This window comes from Panthera leo, chromosome D4, assembly GCF_018350215.1.
Source record: "Panthera leo isolate Ple1 chromosome D4, P.leo_Ple1_pat1.1, whole genome shotgun sequence".
Lineage (NCBI taxonomy): Eukaryota > Metazoa > Chordata > Mammalia > Carnivora > Felidae > Panthera > Panthera leo.
This window is the reverse complement of record NC_056691.1, coordinates 87,730,258-87,750,291: the sequence shown is the minus strand read 5'-3', so window position 1 is coordinate 87,750,291 and position 20,034 is coordinate 87,730,258. Positions and strand designations below refer to the sequence as shown.

General features: G+C 49.8%; 2 protein-coding genes across 4 annotated transcripts in view; one reads left to right on the top strand and one right to left on the bottom strand.

The window, feature by feature from the left end:
• Positions 1-10,803, bottom strand: part of USP20 (ubiquitin specific peptidase 20) — a 44,087-nt gene extending 33,284 nt beyond the window's left edge. Inside the window, exon 1 of one of the 3 annotated variants that reach the window (XM_042912369.1) lies at positions 10,736-10,803. The gene's annotated coding sequence lies outside the window, so the exon portion shown is untranslated. The other 2 variants (XM_042912371.1, XM_042912367.1) reach the window with 2 other exon arrangements.
• A 165-nt stretch (positions 10,804-10,968) lies between these two features.
• Positions 10,969-18,458, top strand: CD4H9orf78 (chromosome D4 C9orf78 homolog). Its single transcript, XM_042913086.1, has 9 exons — positions 10,969-11,129; positions 11,473-11,532; positions 12,451-12,502; positions 12,916-12,986; positions 13,779-13,856; positions 14,446-14,643; positions 15,618-15,754; positions 15,864-15,962; positions 18,101-18,458. Exons 1-9 carry the CDS (start codon positions 11,047-11,049, stop codon positions 18,190-18,192), a joined length of 870 nt encoding a protein of 289 aa, XP_042769020.1. The 5' UTR covers positions 10,969-11,046; the 3' UTR covers positions 18,193-18,458.
• Positions 18,459-20,034: the final 1,576 nt, after the last annotated feature.

The following is a 20,034-nucleotide window of genomic DNA, read 5'->3' as shown; positions in this document are numbered from 1 at the left end:
AAGATACCACTGTGCCCAAACTGGTCCATAAATTCAATGTAATCTTCATCAAAATCCCAGGAAGCTTTCTTGTAGAAATCGTCAAGCCAACTTGAAAGTTTATATAGAAAAGGAGACCTAGAGGGGCGCCTGGGTGGCTCAGTCAGTTAAGTGTCCAACTTCGGCTCAGGTCATGATCTCACAGTCCGTGAGTTCAAGCCCCGCGTCGGGCTCTGTGCTGACGGCTCAGAGCCTGGAGCCCGTTTCAGATTCTGCGTCTCCCTCTCTCTCTGCCCCTCCCCTGTTCATGCTCTGTCTCTCAAATAAATAAACGTTAAAAAAAAAATTAAAAAAAAAAAAAAAGAAGACCTAGAAGAGCCAAAACAATTTGGAAGAATCACAAAGTTGGAAGACTGAGACCCTCTGGCCTAAGAATTTCTATAAAGGTTCAGCAAACAAGTCAGTGTGGTGTTGGCTCAAACACAGACATACAGCTCAAGGGAAAAGAAGTGAGAGTCTAGAATTAGACCTGCACATATGTGGTCAACTGATTTCCAAAAAAGGTACTGACAGAATTCAACCAGCAAAAGACAGTCTTTTCAACAGAGGCTCTCCATATAGGGAAATAAATGACCTTTAACCCCTACTGCATATCATCCACAAAACTTATTTAGAAATGGATCACAGCCTTCCTGTAATTGGTGGCCAACAGAAAGCTTAAAAAGAGCTTCCCTTTCCTCTTGTTCTTTCCCAGGGTTCTGGAAAAGTCAGGTTACTCTAAAATGTGTTGTTGATGGACTCCCAGTGTGCGTTCTCATGTTCAAACCGACGACATTCCCCCCCTAATTCTTTCTCCTCTAGTCTTTCATTTGCTCGTGGCACTGCTGGAACTCAGCTTCAGAGTCCTTCGGTTTTCGACCTTTTTCTCCGGCTTTCATCCCAAACACCTGCTGCACCTGCAGCTCCTTCACCTTTAGCCACACACTCTCCCTCCTTCCACTCATGCCCCGAGAGCTCTGGGTACGCTGCCCTTTGCTCTTCTTGCCCGCTCCACTAACAGACACAGCTGCCGTTTCCTGCTTCTGCACATGTGTGGGCATATGTGATCAGTGACATCTTTCAAGCCTTGCACACGTGTTGTCAACCTACTTCTTAGAACTGCAAAACCTCAAACATCACCATTCTCAGCTCCGGCAGCACGCAAGGATGCCGCCTTCCTCTGACCCTTCTGCAGTTAACTCCTCTCACGTCATCACGCCCTGCCATAGCGAGAGGTAAACAGTCCTTTGGGTTAACAAAGCTTTCCTTCTTCTTCACCTTCTGCTTCTGGGAATTCATAGGTTTTCTTTTTATGTGCTTGGATTTATCTGTTTTTTAAACCCTTGCCACACCTCTGGCGTGAGCATGTCTGCTCTTGGCAATAAGTGGGATGACGTTCACTTTTTCATAAACCCGGTGTCCGATGGTTTAAGTCCGTCTCCTCAAGGGGCAACACCGCACCCTGTTATCAGGCTTCCGATGTCTGTGGACTAGACACTCTGTGCTTAGGTAGACTTCCCATTTACTATCGACATAGTCAATAATGGACTACCAGCAACGACCTCATTGGCTACATCTCCAAACCCTGGGGTATCAGCTATTGTGGGCAGCAACTGAACGCCACCTTCTTTGATTAAAACTCTGGACTGTTCCAGTCTTTTTTATTTTATTTATTTAAAAAAAAATTTTTTTAACGTTTATTTTTGAGACAGAGAGAGACAGAGCATGAACGGGGGAGGGTCAGAGAGAAGGAGACACAGAATCTGACACAGGATCCACGCTCTGAGCTGTCAGCACAGAGCCTGACGCGGGGCTCAAACTCACGGACTGCGAGATCATGACCTGAGCCGAAGTTGGCTGCTTAACCTACTGAGCCACCCAGTCGCCCCATGTTCCAGTCTTTTTTATTCTGTGGGAAGGACCTGGATGCTCTGGAGAATACAAATACGTGAGGAAAAGGAGTGGATGAACGTCTGCATTCCCAATCGAGACTCGCCTACAGCCACAATGTGAGTTCAAGCCCTCTGTCCACCGATTTTCGGTATGCTTGGTTTGGGAGCTTTGCAAACCTCGCAGAGCCTTCGAGGTCCATCTGTGGAACCACCACGGTGCCCCTGTGGACGTGCCTCCCTCTGCAGGGGTGGGACTGCGCTGACCTACATCCCTGACCCCGCAGCAAGCAGCCCGGTGCGGCCCAGGCCAACGGTTCTCCTGATCTCAGACTTTAAACAACAACTAAAACTCTCAAACTTGTAGAGGAAAACGGGAGAGCATCTTTGCAACTCTGGAGGCCACAAAGATCTTAGGACACAAAGGGTGTTAATTATAACAAGATACGTTGAAAAATTGGACTTTTCAAAATTAAATGCTTTTCTTTTCCAAAGATGATCCTAAGGAAAATGAAAAGGCAAAAGCTACAGACTGGGAGAAAATGTTCACAACACATGTAGGACAAGGAGGCAAGGAGCTATTGATTGACAAAAGTCTTCATAAAGGTGCATTTCTGGGGCACCTGGGTGGCTCAATCAGTTAAGCGTCTGACTCTTGATTTTGGCTTAGGTCATGATCTCATGGTTTGTGAGATCGAGCCCTGCATCAGGCTCACTTGCTGAAGCGTGGAGCCTGCTTGGGATTCTCTCTCTCCCTCTCTCTGTCCCTCCCCTGCTCACGTGCGTGCGCTCTCTCTCTCTCTCAAAAATATACTTTAAATTTTTTTTTAATTAAAAAAAAGAAGAGTCATTTATTGGATATAAATTATACCTCAATAAGACGGATTTTAAACCCTGAATAAAAAAAACCCACACTTTGACTTAAGACGTCTATTATCAACATGGCTAAATCTCAGAGAATGTTGAGTAATGAGAACAAGCTGCACTACTCACACCCATTGGCAGGGCTGCTATCAAAACACAAAAAAACCCAACCAGAAAAAAAAAAAAAAAAAACAATGCTGGCGAGGACGTGGAGAAACTGGAACCTGTGCGCTCCCAGCGAGCCATAAAATGGTGCCGCTGCTCTGGAAAACAGTATGGCACCTCCTCAAAAATTAAACACGGAGTTACCATGTGGTCCAGCAGCTGCCCTTTTTTTTTTTTTTTTTTAATTTTTTTTTAATGTTTATTTATCATTGAGAGACAGAGAGAGACAGAGCATGAGCAGGGGAGGGGCAGAGAGAGGAGGAGACACAGAATCCGAAGCAGGCTCCAGGCTCTGGGCCGTCAGCACGGAGCCCGACGCGGGGCTCGAACTCACAAACCGCGAGATCATGACCTGAGCCGAAGTCGGACGCTCAACTGACTGAGCCACCTAGGCGCCCCGCAACTGCCCTTCTTGATAGACACCCCAAAGCACTGAAAGCAGGGACTTGAACGGACGTTTGTACGCCCGTGTTCGTAACAGCACCGTTCACAGGAACCAAAGGGGGAAAGCAGCGGAAGGGGGCCATCAAAAGATGAATGGATAGACAAAATGTGCTCTATCCATACAACAGATTATTGCTCAGCCTTAAAAAGGAAGAAAATTCTGACTCGTGCTACAGTAAGATGAACAAGGTTCAAAGACGGGCTTTGAGGGCATTACGCTATGTAAAATAAGTCAGACACAAAAAGATAAATGCCGTGGGAGTCCGCTTACATGAACTACCTGAAGGAATCAAATCCATAGAGATGGAAAGCGGAACGGTGGTTGCAAGGAGAGGGAGGGGTTAATGGTCAATGGGGATACGGTCTCAGTTTGGGAAGATGGGGACGTTCTGGAGCCAGATGGGGGTGATGGCGATACAACGGTGTGAACGTACTTAATGCCACTGGACTGCACCCCCAAAATGATGAAGATTTATATGTATTTTACTGAAATTCAAAAAAATGCAATTTTCAGAAATGCAAAATGAAATTCTCAAAACTAAAAGATAAAAATTTCAAAAGTTGCATATACACACACGCACATACTATGACACCATTAAAAAGAAAGTTTAAAATGGGGGGAGGGGCAGACAACGATGATGATGATGAAGCAAAACAGTCCATGACCAGGAAGCACACCAGTCTCCATCAGGCCCCACCATGTGCTGTCCACTGTCTCTGTCCTCTCTCGGCTGCATTGTCCCCTGACCAAGAAAGGCATCTGCGCGCCACCCTGCCGCACCCTGTCCAGTCCCGTCCCGCCCCACCCCACCCCACCATCCTCTCCTCCAGGGAAGGCCTCTACTTTGCATGCTCGGTAACCATTTTGGTCGTTCGCCCATTTTTCGATCTAATGCCTGTCCCCTCTCAAGAATGTGAGCTCCCCGAAGGACCTATCTGTTTTGTGCACTGTTGTATCCCAAATACCTATAATGGCACCTGGAGCACAGCAACTTCTCAGTAAATACTTGCTGAACGGATCAAAAGTACAAAAAGCTGTAAAACATGATCACAGTAAAATGCCATTTTGGTAAACCAATCTTGCTTTGTGCCTGCAACAATGATGCTATTGTCATCATTTCTGGGAGGACGGGGATCGAGTTGATTTTTGTTTCCTCCTCTTTTGCCTATCTGCATTTTCTACAGTGAATTGATGTTGCTTTGGTAACATACAATCTGATAGGTTCCTTCTAATTCTCTTTAAAGTTCCCAGGGGCGTCTGGGTAGCTCAGTTAAAGTGCCTGACTCTTGATTTTGGCTCAGAACACGATCTCCTGGTTTGTGGGTTTGCACTGACAGGACAGAGCCTGCTTGGGATTCTCTCTCTCCCCCTCTCTCTGCTCCTCCCCTGCTCACATGCTCGCGCTCTCTCTCTCTCTCTCTCTCTCTCTCTCTCAAAATAAACACTTAAAAAGTAAAGTTTCCAAAATAAAAAGAACTATGCATCTGTCCTCTTTGGTATGTGCGGTGTCCCTCCTGGGACCTTGCTTTTCCCCAGACCTCAGAGAGAACACTGGGGGAGCATGACCTCCATCCCCTGGGGACTCTCGGGGCCCACAGAGTGTGAACAGGACACCTGAGGTCCATTTAAGAGAGGGTGCAGCCGCTCCAGAGTAGGTTCCAGAAGCCCTGACGGAGAAATGCCTCAGCTGCTAGCTGGGTGGTTTGAAAGTATAACCTTTCACCCTGTGGCTCATTCGTTTGAAGATCTGCCCTTAATGCCTTTGTTTTGTTTTGTTTTGTTTTGTTTTCCTCATTAACTTCCATGTTAGATGAAAAATTTTCATCTCCTCCTTCCTACCCTGAAAGTAGAAAAAGGTTTTTTTGTGTGGTTTCAATAAAATTGATATTCACCTCTGTAGAAGCTGGAGGGTGTCTTCACTAAAAACTGGAAAAAAAGATGGTTACTGCAGTCTTCTTCATAGGCACCAATGTGTAATTCAAGAAAGGAAACTCAAAACTCCAATATAACAGATACAACATGTATACAAGGTTTTTATGTTCATATCATGTACATTTCTCATGACACTAAACTTCAACAACTTTTTTTTTCCCTAAGGCAGGCTTCACGCCCAGCATGGAGCCCAACACGGGTCTTGAACTCATGGCCCTGAGATCAAGACCTGAGCTGACATGGAGTGGGATGCTTAACTGACTGAGCCACCCAGACACCCCAACAACTTCCTTCCTAATGGCTAAATAATATCCCACATACTACATCAGCTACACCTTACTTAGCCGCTTTCCTATTCTTGGACCCTTAGGGTATGTGTGTGTGTGTTGCCAATATAAATAAGGCAGCGCGAGAAGTATTTTGGAGTATAAACCTTTGGCCACATCTTTGCCCAAGGAAAAACGACTAGGTCAAAATATATGTTTTGAAGGCTCTGTATCGATATATATCGACAAACTTCCCTCTAGATCCATATTCTACAAGTGTATCTGTCTACCCGCACTGTATGAGCACACCCAACATAGAAGGCTTGAGGTTTACTAACATTTTTTTTCCCCAAAGTTAATGGTTAAAAAATCAGTTTGTGTCAAGGGAAAAGCTGAGGGGGTAGTGCCGGGAGCTGTGGGTGTTTACGACTGCGCACACAGGAGCTGAACCATCGGAAGTGCCTGGTCTGCAAGGGCTGTAGTTCGTTTATCTCAGTTCCCTAGGAGTCTGCACGTCGTTTTATCTCGGTACCCAACTGGCTTGGCTTGGGGCAACGGAAAACGTGCCGGGCGTGGGCCCTGCCCTCACGGGGTACAGAGGCCCGTATCTCAACACCAGGGTACCCGCATGCAGCCTCCGGGTGGTGATCACTACTACGTCATCCACCCTTTCCTGGGCTCCCACCCCGTGTCCGTTGCACCATCAGCCCCGGAGTTGACTGTAATTACAGAAGGCAAGAAGAGACACCAGCAGCCCGCCCTCAGCTCCTCGCTCGGCGCTTGCTAAGCTCTGTGTCGGTAGATAAGTCGGTCGCCCCTCAGTTCCCCCATCCATGAGATGGGGACAAAGACAGCGAGGAGGGTTACGAAGAGAGTGCAGGGAGACAATGCACAGGGCCGATTTCACCTAATGGCTTCCCATCACGGGTCTGTATTGGCCCGCACAGCAAGAACGCTCAGAAACGTTCTGTACCGTAATTTGGGTTACTGGCCGTGTTTTTTAGATCGGGGAACTGAGACAGGCGGGACTGCGAGTCGCACGCCCAAGGGTACCCTCCATCAGCTTTTCAGCCAGGGCTCCGCTGCCCAGGACAGCACTGCCTCCGAGCAGTCGCTACGCCCGGTGCTTCGCCTACACTCTTCACGGAAGGACTGCTGTTCCTCGTCTTAGGAAGAATGGAGCCCCTGGCACAGGGAGCCATTTGTCCAAGACCCTACAGCGAGGACACAGCCAGGAAGGAGCCGGGTCGTATCTGCCTTCACAGCGCTCCCTGCTCTTGCTTCTGTGCAAGTAAATGCAGTGCACGCAGCAGGCACTTGATAAAGACTGAAAGAGACCTGTGCGGCCGAGGGAGCTAGATCCCAGGAACAGGCCCTCCAGGAGCAGCCGGGCTGCTGGGAGTCAGCAAGGCACCTGCCACAGCCAGGGAGCCAGGACACCTCCCCTTCCCGGCCAGCCAGGCCAGCCTCCTCTCCTGGGGCAGAAAAAGCAGGGGGAGGGAGGCCCTGGCAGGCCTGGCACAGGGCCCACCCAGCTCAGGCCCTGGCGAGGCTTCTGAGACTGTTCAGCCTTAAGGAGGGCAGGCACTTCTCCCCCCCGCCCCCCCGACCCCGGGGCCTACAGCAAGGAAGGGGGAAAGTGCCCCCTGCCCGGGGGCAGGCAGGCAGCATCTCTGGGCCTGACACCAGCTGCTCAGACCGGGCCTCGAGTGCCCATTACTCATCATTTTCCTGGCCGTTCTGGCTACGCCCTCCTCCCGGCTAGGAGCCTAGCTCCTTAGGATGGGAGGGGGGTCCTGCCAAGCCCCCGCCAACTTAGGGAGACACCCACCTGCCCCGATCCTTGCCACACTAGCCATCCCACACCCCTGCCCACATCCCTCCACACCCCTCTGACCCTCAGAATGTGTCCCCTTTCCCTCCCTCCTGCCCTCTTCTCTCCATCCTACCTCCAAGCAACTCCATTTTTCTTAAAACCCAAATACATCCCTTCTGTCAACCCAGTCTTAATTCCCTAAGAGCCCGCCATCCTCCTGACTCCCAAAGCAGAGCCCCACAGCCTACTCCTGCCTTGAAAAGTCTTGCTTCCCCCACACCTCTATTTCTCCTCACTGGCCTTACCTACCTAGTGTCTGCCCGGAATGGCCCGGTGTAATGGAGCTGATATGAACAGACTTCACCGAATCCTTACCACCATCCTGGAGGCCAGGCAACAATGGGAGTTAAACCCATCTCCACCTACGTCACGAAAGGAGGAGAGGCTGAGGCCCAGAGAGGCGCAGTAAGTGGCTGGAGGTCACACAGCTGCTGAGCTGCTGAGCTGCTGATCCAGGGTTTGAACCAAGGACTGCTGGCCCTGAAGTCAGTGCTCTCAACTGTCTGCTCCACAGTCTCCCCAAACAGCCCCGGCCAGCCTGGAGTGGGGGATGATCTTTACCTCCTCCAGCCCAAACACCCACATTCCGAGGGCAGCTTCCTCTGGCCTCCTTCACAAGAGCCACCTCTGAGGCATGCTTCACACAGAGCATTTTTCTGCTCGGCTTAAACTCCTCAAGTCTAGGATAACACCTCTGAAGCCTAGCACTGCAATTTGTTCCAGGCTCTGGGAGAGTCAGTTAATTGGAAAGCGCATGGGTTCGGGGCCACCCCAGGCTGGCAGTTCTTGGGGGTGAGCAGGCTGGAAGGAGTAAGTGGCCCAGGTCTCCGAGAAGCCATAACTCCTGGAGTAAGTAAATAGAAGCAGAAACTCAGACTAAGACCCCTAACCCCAAAGCAGGAGAGGGTCAGAGAGGGTCACACCAAAGGTCACACAGCCAACAGACGGCAGAACGGGAACTTCAGGGGGGGAGTCACGTGCTAAGTTGGCACAACTGGGGCTTGAACTGAGGGTCAGGACCTATACTTCAGTCCCCTGTTTTATAACGTTACCGACCAAATCACAAATGAGAATACACCAATTTAAATGTGCAACTCAATCCCCCCGCCCACTCGTGATTCCTTTGCCTTGCTCTGTTTCCCTTACCCTCATCACCTTCTAAGACACTTGACATACTTGTGTTATTAGAACCTGACGTCCACCGGATCAGGGACCTTTGTCTCTTTTGCACTCTGGCATACTTCAAGCACCTAGAACAGTGCCTGCTCCATATAGTAAACGCTCAGTAAATATCTGAGTAAGTAAATCAGCCCAGCAAACTTTTATCGAACACTTATTACGGCCCAGCTGTGAACTGCGATCACTTTGCCGGGTCCCAAACCGACCTAGACACGAATGTTCCCTAAACCCTGTAGCAAGCCTGGTTCCAGAAAGGAGCTAGCAAACCAACCCCACTTTGAGCCAAATCCATCCATGTCCTTAAACAACCGAACTCTCAAACAAAACGAAAACATGACACATCTCCGAACTGAAGAGAACCCACATTTCCTGGAGGCTCCCTCTGAGAAGCAACTTCACCTCACCCCCCAAAAGGCCCAGCAAGACTTAGAGAGTCCGCAGCCCCTCGGCCCAGCCACCCAGATTCACAGCTGCCGCTTTTCCAGCATTACTTTGGCGAAACAGGTCTCAGATCTGTCATGGCCCAGCTGGTGAGTGGCACTGGGCCAGCTCATTTGTAGCGGACGCTCCTCCCCGGGATGTCAGAGGAGAAGAAGGGTCCAGAAATGTCCTTGGCCTTCTGGCCTTCTCTCTAGTGCTGTCCAGTACCTCCTAGTGGGAGGGTCGCTGCAGGGGCGGGGGTGGGCAAAATCAGAGCCACCTCTGAAAGTGTGACATCTGCAGATGTGGACCCCCTGGGTTCCTGCAGCAATTCCCAAGGATCCTCCCCTTCAGTCAGCAGGGACGGGAGGGCCAGTGATTCCCAGGCGCCTCTGGGGTTGGCTGAACCAGACTGCAGAAGGCAAGACTTGGAGATTTTCATATACAGCTTTTGACCAAAGCCAAAAAGCTGTTCCAAGAAGTCCTGGGTCCGTTTGTCTCAGTCCAGGGAAGAGAACAGCAATTATCAGGAAAGACTGTTCCAGAGAGCTGTAGGGCATTCCAGAAGGGCTGCCCTGCTTCTGAATGGTCTTCCAGAAGAGGAAACCAGTCTCCATCAGCACCCCGCCCCCCCCCCCAAGCCAATGGGCTACAACAGCAGCTGCAGCAAACATTTAAGGAGCTTCTGTGCCAGGCACTCTGCGTAACCTGCAGCAGAGTGGGGCCTGCCACTGATCCCCGCCCCACTTTCCAGCTGTGCAACCTTAGGCATCTACTGCCTCTCTGAACCAAAGTCTTCTCATCTGCAAAATGAGAGACCGCCGTCTACTTCGTGGGATTGCTGTGGGAGTTCGCTGAGATAACGCTTAGGTGAGCCCCGAGCCTGCCACACGGTAGCGCTTAAAAAGGCGCAGTGCTTTCAAAGAAAAGGATGGGCCTATATGGAGAAAAGGGAAATTAAGAGGTCCCTAAAAGTCCTGTAAACCATTATTTACACATTTAGTTATTTCCTAAGCGTTCGTTGATGCCTGTTTGTTTTGTTTTGTTTTGTTTTTCAAATAAACTTAACCCTCGCAGCATCCTGGGGGGTGTAAACGGCAGAGGGCAGAGCAACAGTCCTAATGACAGAGGACGAAAACAAGGCCCCTTGAAGGTCCGGGGAGGCGGCCGGCAAGCACCCGAGGAGGGGCCCTCCGCCCTCAAACCCTCCGGAGTGGGTTCAAAACGTCGGACGCGGGGATAAACTGGCTAGAGGCCATCATCAGCGGGGCAGTCGGCGGCAGGACTTTAATTCCCCACTGCTAAGAAGTGGTCATCTTTCATCCCTAAAGGAAAAAACGCATGCCGGGGCCCAGACCCTGGGGAAATAAGTCAGCGCCCCGAGACGCCACACTCGTGCTTTCAACGCTGGGTCAGGCCCCGCAGAAATAAAGGAGATGGCGGCCCCCGTTCCGGAGAAACAACGAGCCCCCAGGGCTCCAAGTGGGGCACCGGGGCCCCAGAGGACACCCCCTGAGCGCCGGCCGGAGGAGGGGAGAGGACGGCGGCGGCCGCTCACCTGGCAGCGGCGTTCTGCGCTCCTGGCAGGGCCAGACCCCAGCCCGCCCGGAGCCAGGCTGGGGTCGCCCCTGCTCGGAGAGGCCCGGCCCCCCGAAGCAGCCGGCGGCAGCCCGGAACTCACCTGCCGTCGCAACCGCGCCGCCGCCGCCTGTCAGTCAAGCGCACCCACCGCTGCACCGCGCAGGGCCGTGGGGCCCGCTGGCTGCGTCCCGCCTCCTCCCCCTCAGCCGCCCAATCGGAAGAGGCGAACGCCACGAATGGGGGCGGGGCCAGGCGGGCGGTGCGAGCCGGGGGCGGGGCCAGAAGGGTTTGGGGGGGGCAGGGCGGTGCCGGCGCTCTGCGCTCTGCGCTCTGACCTCACTGCTGCGCGCCGGAAGCAACCCGGGCCACGGTACAGGGGCGCGGCGGCCGGACCGCGGGGCCGGCAAGACTATGCCGGTCACCGGGAAGAGTTTCCGCCGGCGCCGGGCCGATTCGGAGTCGGAGGAAGATGAGCAGGACTCAGAGGAGGTTCGGTGCGTTTGGGGTGGGGCTTCCAAGGGGCCAGAAGAGACAGCGGTTTGTGATACTCATCACCGGCCAGGCTCCTCGTTGACTGTGAGCCGAGGTTGTTGTCCCTTTCTGCAGAACAAAAACCTGAGGCTCCTAGGGCTGCGGCCGCCGCCGCAAGGCCGCACAGTAGCGAGAGATTTCCCCCAGGATGCGCGGTGGGTCTGATTGCAATGGGTCTAAGCGCAGGGTTGCCTTCTGGATCATTGTGCCTGCGGCTCAGCAGTTGGACAGGGATGCCGGTCGAAGTTGCCTTTTGAGTCTGAGTTCCGCGGAGGGTGTCTCAGACTGTGCGTTGCCTCTTTGCAGATTAAAACTGGAAGAGACCCGCGAGGTGCAGAACTTGAGGAAGAGGCCCAACGGGGTGAGGTGGGTATCGCAGGGGCCCCGCGGGAAGAGCAGGCGGAGATGACAGACACATGCCCCCGCCTGAGTCGCCACCACAACTATCTCTTCAGACATAGCCCCTTCTCTTGACACACTGTACACCTAACATTGCCCTGAAAGGAGTCCAGTGTTCTTTGCAGACGTTTACCCAGGAGATGGCCCGTGCCGTGTGGTCTTGAGGTTTGCTCCAGAGGTGCAAAAACAGGTTATCAATTCGTGTTTTTATTGCACCTGATTGCGAAATGCACACGAATTGTTAAGTTTGGAAAAAAATTTTGAAGTATAATCGAAAAAGTAAGCAGCACCCGTAATTCTCCCATCCACAGGTAACCAGCGTTAACATTTAATGTTCTGTCCAGTGTCTCTCTTTTTTGGAGATTGCAAGTACTCTTATTCCGTGCTGTTTTCAGCTCATCACGTTTTGGGCATTGACATTATGGATTATTTTTCCCAAAAACCTTTTTAGTGGCTGCATAGTATTCCACTGCGTGTATATGCCATAATTTAACTAATCCCTTACTTAGGGGCTGTTGGTCATTTGTAAATTTTCACCACCAAATATGGGTGCAATAGGTATTTTTCTACATTTGTCTTTAGCTTCCTTTTCCCGGAAGTCAAAATCTTAGAAATGAGATTTCCAAGCCCAGATAATGCCAAATGGCTTTGTAGGAAAGCCTACCACTTCACCCTACCCCCTGACCCAGCATCTAGAGTGCTTTATTTTTAAACTGTTTTATCCTTGTAGGCTTTGCCAGGTGGCTTTGGTGCCCACTCCTCAGATCTCGCCTTTGTTCTAATGTTGCAACCTACAGACTTTCTAAGTGTTCTGCCTCGTGTCTGAATTGTGCCATTTCTCACTGTCTCTGTCTCTGTCTCACTCTGCCTTTTCTTTCTGCTCAGTGCTGTGGCCCTGCTGGTAGGAGAGAAGGTACAAGAAGAGACCACCCTCGTGGTGAGTTGTGGGGTCCTCCTTGGGAATGGAAAGCTGTGGCTGCTCTCCAGTAGGTGACTGTGTTTTCTTTTTAAAAAAAAGGGGGGGGGGGGTGCCCGGGTGGCTCAGTTGGTTAAGTGTCCAGCGTCGGCTCAGGTCATGATCTCACGGTTCATGGGTTCAAGCCCCACGTCAGGCTCTGTGCTGACAGCTCAGAGCCTGGAGCCTGCTTCAGATTCTGAGTCTCCCTCTCTCTCTAATCCTCCCCCACTCATACTCTGTCTATGTCTCTCTCAAAAATAAATAAAGTTTTTTTTTTAAATAAACATTAAAAATTTTTTTTTTAATTAAAAGAAATTACAAAAAAAAAAAAACAAAAAAGACCACTGCCAATTATACAGATGCTTCCTCACAGCTGTGTTTGCTTTCCGCAGGATGACCCCTTTCAGATGAAGACAGGCGGTATGGTGGACATGAAAAAACTGAAGGAAAGGGGCAAAGATAAGTAAGTGGGGGACTCACTGAGATACAAAGTAACCTATAGCCCCTGCCTGGGTCTATGTGCCTCCAAGAGAGCTGGGGCCCACAACAGCAGCTCTAGTGGGGCATTCTGAAGTATCCTTCATGCTTTGTAGTTTAAAAACAAATGAAAGCAATGGGGCGCCTGGGTGGCTCAGTAGGTGAAGCCTCTAACTTGCAGTTCGTGAGTTCGAGCCCCGCATCGGGCTCTGTACTGATGGCTCAGAGCCTGGAGCCTGGTTCAAGTTCTGTTTCTCTCTCCCTCTGCCCCTCCCTTGCTCACGCTTTGTCTCTCTGTCTCTCTCTCACTCTCAAAGATAAACAAACATTAAAAAAATATATTAAAAAAAAATGAAAGCCAGAACTCTTTAAAAGAGTCCTTTAACTCTTCCGCTTAGAGTGCTGTGGGTACTCTCCTTCGGAAAAGGTGCATTGTGTAGTGTGTTTCAGACCCAAGTGGAAATGTTGTTTTTGTTTTTTAAGAAACACATGCTCTGTCTCTCTCAAAAATAAATGGTAAACATAAAAAAAAAAAAAAACACATAAGAACACAATTATAAAATAATACATTTGAATAGTGTAAAAGTATCTAGTCATTCCCCAGAGGAATCTGCAACATTTTGCTTGCTTATATTCCTTCTGTTTACATATCACGTGTGTTTTTTTCCACAACCACAAGCAGGATGGGCTTGGGTGTGTGGGTTTTACTTGTATGATATCAGACTCGGCCTCACCGACGTGTGACTCAAAGGTTCCGCTTCTTTGCCCCTCCCTCCAGGATCAGCGAGGAGGAAGATCTCCACCTGGGGACATCGTTCTCCGCGGAAACCAACCGAAGGGACGAGGATGCCGACATGTGGGTATCAGCCTGGCTGTGATCGATGAGGCACTGGATCCAGCCAGATACAGTCCCGAGATAGCTAGTCACAGATGACATTTCTAGAATCATCCAAAGGCCAAGGCAGAGTTGGCCCCTGTCACTCCACCTCCCAGGCTCGTGAACTTTGAGGGAAAAAAAATCCTAAAAATTCTCTGAAATGATGGTTCTTGGGATTTTAGATGCCCCGACTAGTAATAGTTTTCCCCTAAATATCGTAGGAATAAAACACTGCACTTGCCCACCTTTTCACTGACAAGACTGTTAACCAAATAAATGACCACCGTCGACCGTTGCATTCTGTTTTCAGCGAACCTTAACATCTATTAACAGCAATAGATTGGGAGGACACAATCTCACCACAGAGGTTGGTGCTTTAAAGTCAAAAAAAAGTTCTGCGTGGTGAAAAAAACTCGAATTAATTTTCACGTTTCTCATTTTTGCACGGACTGATGAACACTCCTGGGCCATCACTGCTCTGTGGGCCAGTGTTGGGGACCACTCATTTTAAAGAGAGGTTTTGTGAGCTTCCCGCCTCTCCCTGAGGCCTGTGGGTTTCTCATTTCAGGATGAAGTACATTGAGACAGAGCTCAAGAAGAGGAAAGGGATCGTGGAACACGAGGAACAGAAAGTCAAGCCAAAGAATGCAGAGGACTGTCTTTACGAACTTCCGGAAAACATCCGTGTCTCCTCAGCCAAGAAGACCGAAGAGATGCTTTCCAACCAGATGCTGAGCGGCATCCCCGAGGTGGACCTAGGCATCGAGTACGTTTCAGACCCTGATCTAGCCTCTCTCCTGCCCTGGGCCCACGGAAGAGCGCTCTGCTTTCCGGCTAAGGGGACTGTTTCTTACCCGTCTCCTTGGAAACCCACAAATAACTCTATTTTCTCGGGTAGGCGGAGATGCTTGTGCCCAGAGCGTCCGAAGGATAGGTCAGCGTTGCTAGGGAGATGCTAGAGAAGGTCTCCTGAAAGCAAAAGCGTGGTGTTTTGTTTGTTGAGATATAAGAAACACATAACGTCATGCTGGTTTCAGGTATACAACGTAAGGATTATTTGTATGCAAGCGTTTATTTTTACGTGGTCTTTGTTCACAGCTCTTCGGCTGTTCTGCTCAGGCCCTTGTAGTCCTCTGTTTTCTTACCCATCCCATGAGCCTCCTTTTCATTTTTGCAAAACACCAGCTCTAAAACAGGATTGTCATGGAAGAAATATGACAGTCAGAATCCTCTTTGGGCGTAAGAGAAAGTTGGGAGGCTTCTGGATCCTCGCCTCTTTTCTGGAACTAGCTTCGAGCCTTAGGTAGTTTTCTTTCCTTCTCTGGGGCTCAGTTTCCCCTTGATCAGAAGAGGACAGTAAGGGGTGCCTGGGTGGCTCAGTCGGTTAAGCATCCCAACTCTTGATTTTAGCTCAGGTCCTACTCCCAGGGTCGTAGGATCGAGCCCCATGTCGGCTCTGCTGACAGGGTGGAGTCCGCTTGGGAGTGTCTGTCTCTCCCCCACCCCCACTCACATGCACTCTCTCTCCCTCAAAATAAGCATTAAAAAAAAAAAAAAGAAGACAATAGATAATGCATCTTCAACAGCCGTGAGAACACACGAGCTGGGAAACTGCGGAGCCCTGTGCTCCAGAGGGTGATTTCCTCATGCGCCGGTGCGTTTCCAGCCTGACTGGCAGTTCTGTCTGAGAACCGAAGGCGGGAGGACTGAATACATGGCGTGACTCCCTTCTCCCCACAGCGCAAAAATAAAAAATATCATTTCCACGGAGGATGCCAAGGCCCGTCTGCTGGCAGAGCAGCAGAACAAGAAGAAAGACAGCGAGACGTCTTTCGTGCCCACCAACATGGCCGTGAATTACGTGCAGCACAACCGATGTAAGCTGCTCTGGGCAAGCAGCCCTGTCCTGTTGGCTTGCCACCCCCCCCCCCGCCCCCCAAGTTCCTGTATTTTGTCTGACGCGTCCCCTGGTCTCTTTCGATCCAGTTTATCACGAGGAGCTCAATGCCCCCATTCGGAGAAACAAAGAAGAGCCCAAAGCGCGACCCTTGAGAGTGGGTGACACGGAGAAGCCAGAGCCTGAGCGTAAGTACAGCGGAGGCCCCAGAGCTGCCCGGAGCAGTCATCAAGCCCCTGGAGGCGGGGTGGACTCTGCAGGGGTGGGGCTTGGGCTCTGGGGCCGGGGCATCTGGGTTCCACTCCACGTTCGTTTCCCTTCCCCTTGCCCAGCCTCGGTTTGCTCATTTGGAAATGGGGATAGTAACAAAACCTACCGTTAGGGCTTGCTCTGACGATTCACTGGGCTATTAAATATCAAATATAATAGAAACTCGAAAACTTAGCATATTTCAATAAGCAAGACTAAACTCAGAGTTACTCATAATTTTGCCAAAGGTGAGCGCCGTTAACGTTTTTATGTGTCGCCTTCCAGACTTTAAAAAAATATTGACGTAGGGGGGCCTGGGTGGTTCCATCGGTTAGGCATCCGACTTCAGCCTAGGTCATGATCTCGCTGTTTGTGAGTTCGAGCCCCACATCGGGCTCTGTGCTGACAGCTCAGGGCCTGGAGCCTGCTGCGGATTCTGTGTCTCTTTCTCTGTCTGCCCCTTCCCCACTCACACTCTCTCTGAAAAATAGAAATAAACGTAAAAACTATATCGATGCGTACAGAAACATATGCCGTACACATACTTCATAGGGTCTCCTCGTTTTTCACTCAGTAGTGTGCCCTGCACGGCTCTCTGGGACAGTAAATACGTATTTTCCCTTTCAGTCGCCTCGTGTTCCGCGGCATGGAGCTACTCCGGTTCCCTCTAGTCGGACGCTTACGTGGTTTCTCATTTTCCCCCATTTAATCACTGTCGGGCTGACCCTTTTTGCCTACATCATGTCCTTCGGCTACGTGCCAAGAAGTCGCCAACGCTCCTCTAGAAGTGGGGTGCTGATTTGTCCCTCCCCCTCCACTAGCAGCATCCAGCTGTGCCCCTTTCCCTCCAAGGGTCTTCTTTTTCGTACCAATGGGGTGAGCCTAAGGAAATGCTAAATTTGCTGAGGCTTCTGAAAATCCAGGCTGTTTGCTTTTTCTTCCTTCCTTCTTTTTTTTTTTTTTTTTTTTTTTTTTTTTTATATTTTTATTTATTTTTGAGACAGAGCACGAGCAGGGGAGGGACAGAGAGAGAGGGGGACACAGACTCCGAAGCAGGCTCCAGGCTTTGAGCTGTCAGCACAGAGCCCGACACGGGGGCTCGAACTCACAGACGGTGAGATCATGACCTGAGCCGAAGTCAGGCGCTTCACCGACTGAGCCACCCAGGCGCCCCCCTCTTTTTTTTTTTTTTTTTTTTTTTTTTTTAAAGATTTTAAGTAATCTCTACACTCACCACAGGGCTTGAACTCACAACCAGATCAAGAGTCACTCATTCCACTGATGGAGCCAACCAGGCGCCCCGCTTTTTCTTCCTTCTTACTTGAGAAATTATTTTCTATACCGTCTTGGGTGCACAGTCATTAATTCCCAAAGAGTTTTGTGTTATTCCCACATAGTAAGCAAGGACTTTGGAGTCACCAGACTTGGGTTCAACTCTCAACCTACCTTCACTTTCCGAGTGACCTTGAGGAAGACCATCTAAGCTCTCTGAACAGTGATGGCAATATGTCCCCGTTTGAATTGCTGCGAGGGTTAAAAAAAAGGCATATCTAGGGGCGCCTGGGTGGCTCAGCTGGTTAAGCGTCCGACTTTGGCTCAGGTCATGATCTCGCGGTTCGTGGGTTCGAGCCCCGCGTCGGGCTCTGTACTGACAGCTCAGAGCCTGGAGCCTGCTTCAGATTCTGTGTGTCCCTCTCTCTCTGCCCCTCCCCTGCTCACGCTCTGTCTCTGTCTCAAAAATAAATAAACGTTAAAAAAATAAATAAGCCGTATCTAAAAGTATTTAGCACCAGGCCTTGTACCTAATCAAACTCTCCCTGAAATAGAACACCTGTTGTCACCTGGTCCCATGCTGATGTCAGCATACCCCACTGTACCATCATCTCACTCTACCCTGTGTTTATTTCACTCACTCAGTAACCAGTCTTTACTGAGGCCCTACTATGTTCCTATTCACCAGGGTAGGCCCTGGGGCTTCTGTGGGGAATGAGGCAGGCGTGGTCCTAGCCTAAGCAGAGCTAAAAACCTGTCGGTTGATTCCAGCACGGCCAACAGCTTCTGCTCTTTTCCTTCTCAGGGTCCCCTCCTAACCGCAAGCGTCCTGCTAATGAGAAGGCTACCGATGACTATCACTATGAGAAGTTCAAGAAGATGAACAGACGCTACTAAGGGTAGCAAAAGGGAGAAGTGCAGGATGGAGGTAAACAGCACTGTCCCCTCCCTAACCCCTTGACAGACGGCTTCCCAGACAGAGGTGGACAGAAGTTTATTTGCTACCAGACAGTTCCCCAAACTGATCTCCACTGGTCCTGCCACTTAGCTGCTGGATTTTCTGGGCACTGCGTTTGTGACCTTTGAAACAAGACAATGTGGAGTTTTCCTGTTTGGGGGCAAACTCCGTTCTTGTGTGAGCATTATAAAATCTTGTTCGTAAATCTATTGACTTTCTCTGAATATTTGCCCTGGGTCGGGAAGAAACAGCGGTGTTCGAAGCAAGAGAACACCCTTTCGCTCGTGCTACTATTATGATATATACGCAATCGTGTCTTGTACTTTCAAATTCCTGGAGGTCAGGAACGCGCCCTTCACCGTGTGTAGTGGGTCCAGCTCACAGCAGAAAAGTCTAGGATGGGATCAAAGGGACACTGGTATTTTCTGACTTTTACAAAGTTACCGGTTTCTTTTCATCAAGAAAGAAAAAAAATTTCTATCACTTTCAGCACTTAAGTATTAAATATGAAATGAATCCAACCATACTATTCGTACTGTGTCTCCTTATACCAACCCCAGGTAATGTGTTGAGAGCCTGTGGGTTGGGCAGCGCAAATGCAAAACTCAAGTTACTAAGAGAGACGGTCTCATTTAGTTTAAAGATGTAGGGGCGCCTGGGCGGCCCAGTCGGTTTGGCACCCGACTCTTGGTTTCGGCTCGGGTTGTGATCCCAAGGTCATGGGATCGAGCCCTGTGTCGGGCTCGGCACTGAACGTGGAGCCTGCTTGGGACTGACTCTCTCTCTCTCTCTCTCTCTCTCTCAAAAAAAAAACAAAACAAAACAAAAGTAGGCTTCAACCTGCCAGCTCTCGGGTACAGTGCCCCCATGCTGTCATTTTCCTGAGGCACTGACACATGTTGAGATGAGAAAAGGGCAGGTGGGTTGACTTCTGGGCTGACTCATTGTAGGTGTTGCAGCTAGAGGAGTTTGCCTTTGGAGTCCAAGCTCAGCCCTGCTTATATCCTTCAGGCCCCGGGCCTGTTATATCCTTCGACAATCTCTCTCGGAGCCTGTTTTCTCATCTGTAAAATGGAGATCGTTTTTCATTTTTATTTTTTTCCCTCCACTAAAATGCATGGTAGTGAAGGCAGGAATCACCTATGCCTTGTTTTTGTTTTTGTTTTTGTTTTCCCTTGAATTCCCAGGGTCTAGTCCATAACCCAACACATTGGCAATCCTCAACCCTATGAATGAATGAGTGAATGAGTGGAACAATCCTTAGTCATCATGTTGATAGTATGTATCCTTCATATGATGCCATAAAAGTAGCACTCTACCCATGTAACGTTTCCTCCTCGACGCTCATAACCACAGTCTAATCAAAAGAAAAACATCAAATTCCAATAGTGGGCCATCCTCTGAAAGATTTGACCAAGTACTCCCCAAAACTGTCAAGGTCGTCAAAACCAAGGAGAGCTTGAGAAACAGTCTTAGCCAAGAGGAGCCTAAGGAGACATGAAAACTAAATATAACGTGGTATCTTGGGACAGGATCCTAGATCAGATACAGGGCATTAGGTAAAAACTAAGGAAACGCTTTAGTTCTAGCAATATAGGTTCGCTAATCTTAACAAATGTCAACACATTAATATGTTAATACGGGAAGTTATGTGGGAGGATCTATATAGGACCTCTCTGTACTATCTTCTCAATTTTTCTGTAGATCTAAAATTATTCCCCACCGCCCCCCCAATTTTTTTTTTCGTGGACTCCAGCGGCCTCCGTCTTTCACCTCCCGGA

What these genes read in the sequence shown, in the direction of transcription:
- CD4H9orf78 (XM_042913086.1), top strand. Translation starts at nt 11,047, where the DNA reads ATGCCGGTCACCGGGAAGAGTTTCCGCCGGCGCCGGGCCGATTCGGAG. An exon ending in AGGGACGAGGATGCCGACAT is followed by an intron (nt 13,857 to 14,445) that starts GTGGGTATCAGC and finishes TTCTCATTTCAG; the next exon opens with GATGAAGTACATTGAGACAG. An exon ending in TTACGTGCAGCACAACCGAT is followed by an intron (nt 15,755 to 15,863) that starts GTAAGCTGCTCT and finishes CTTTCGATCCAG; the next exon opens with TTTATCACGAGGAGCTCAAT.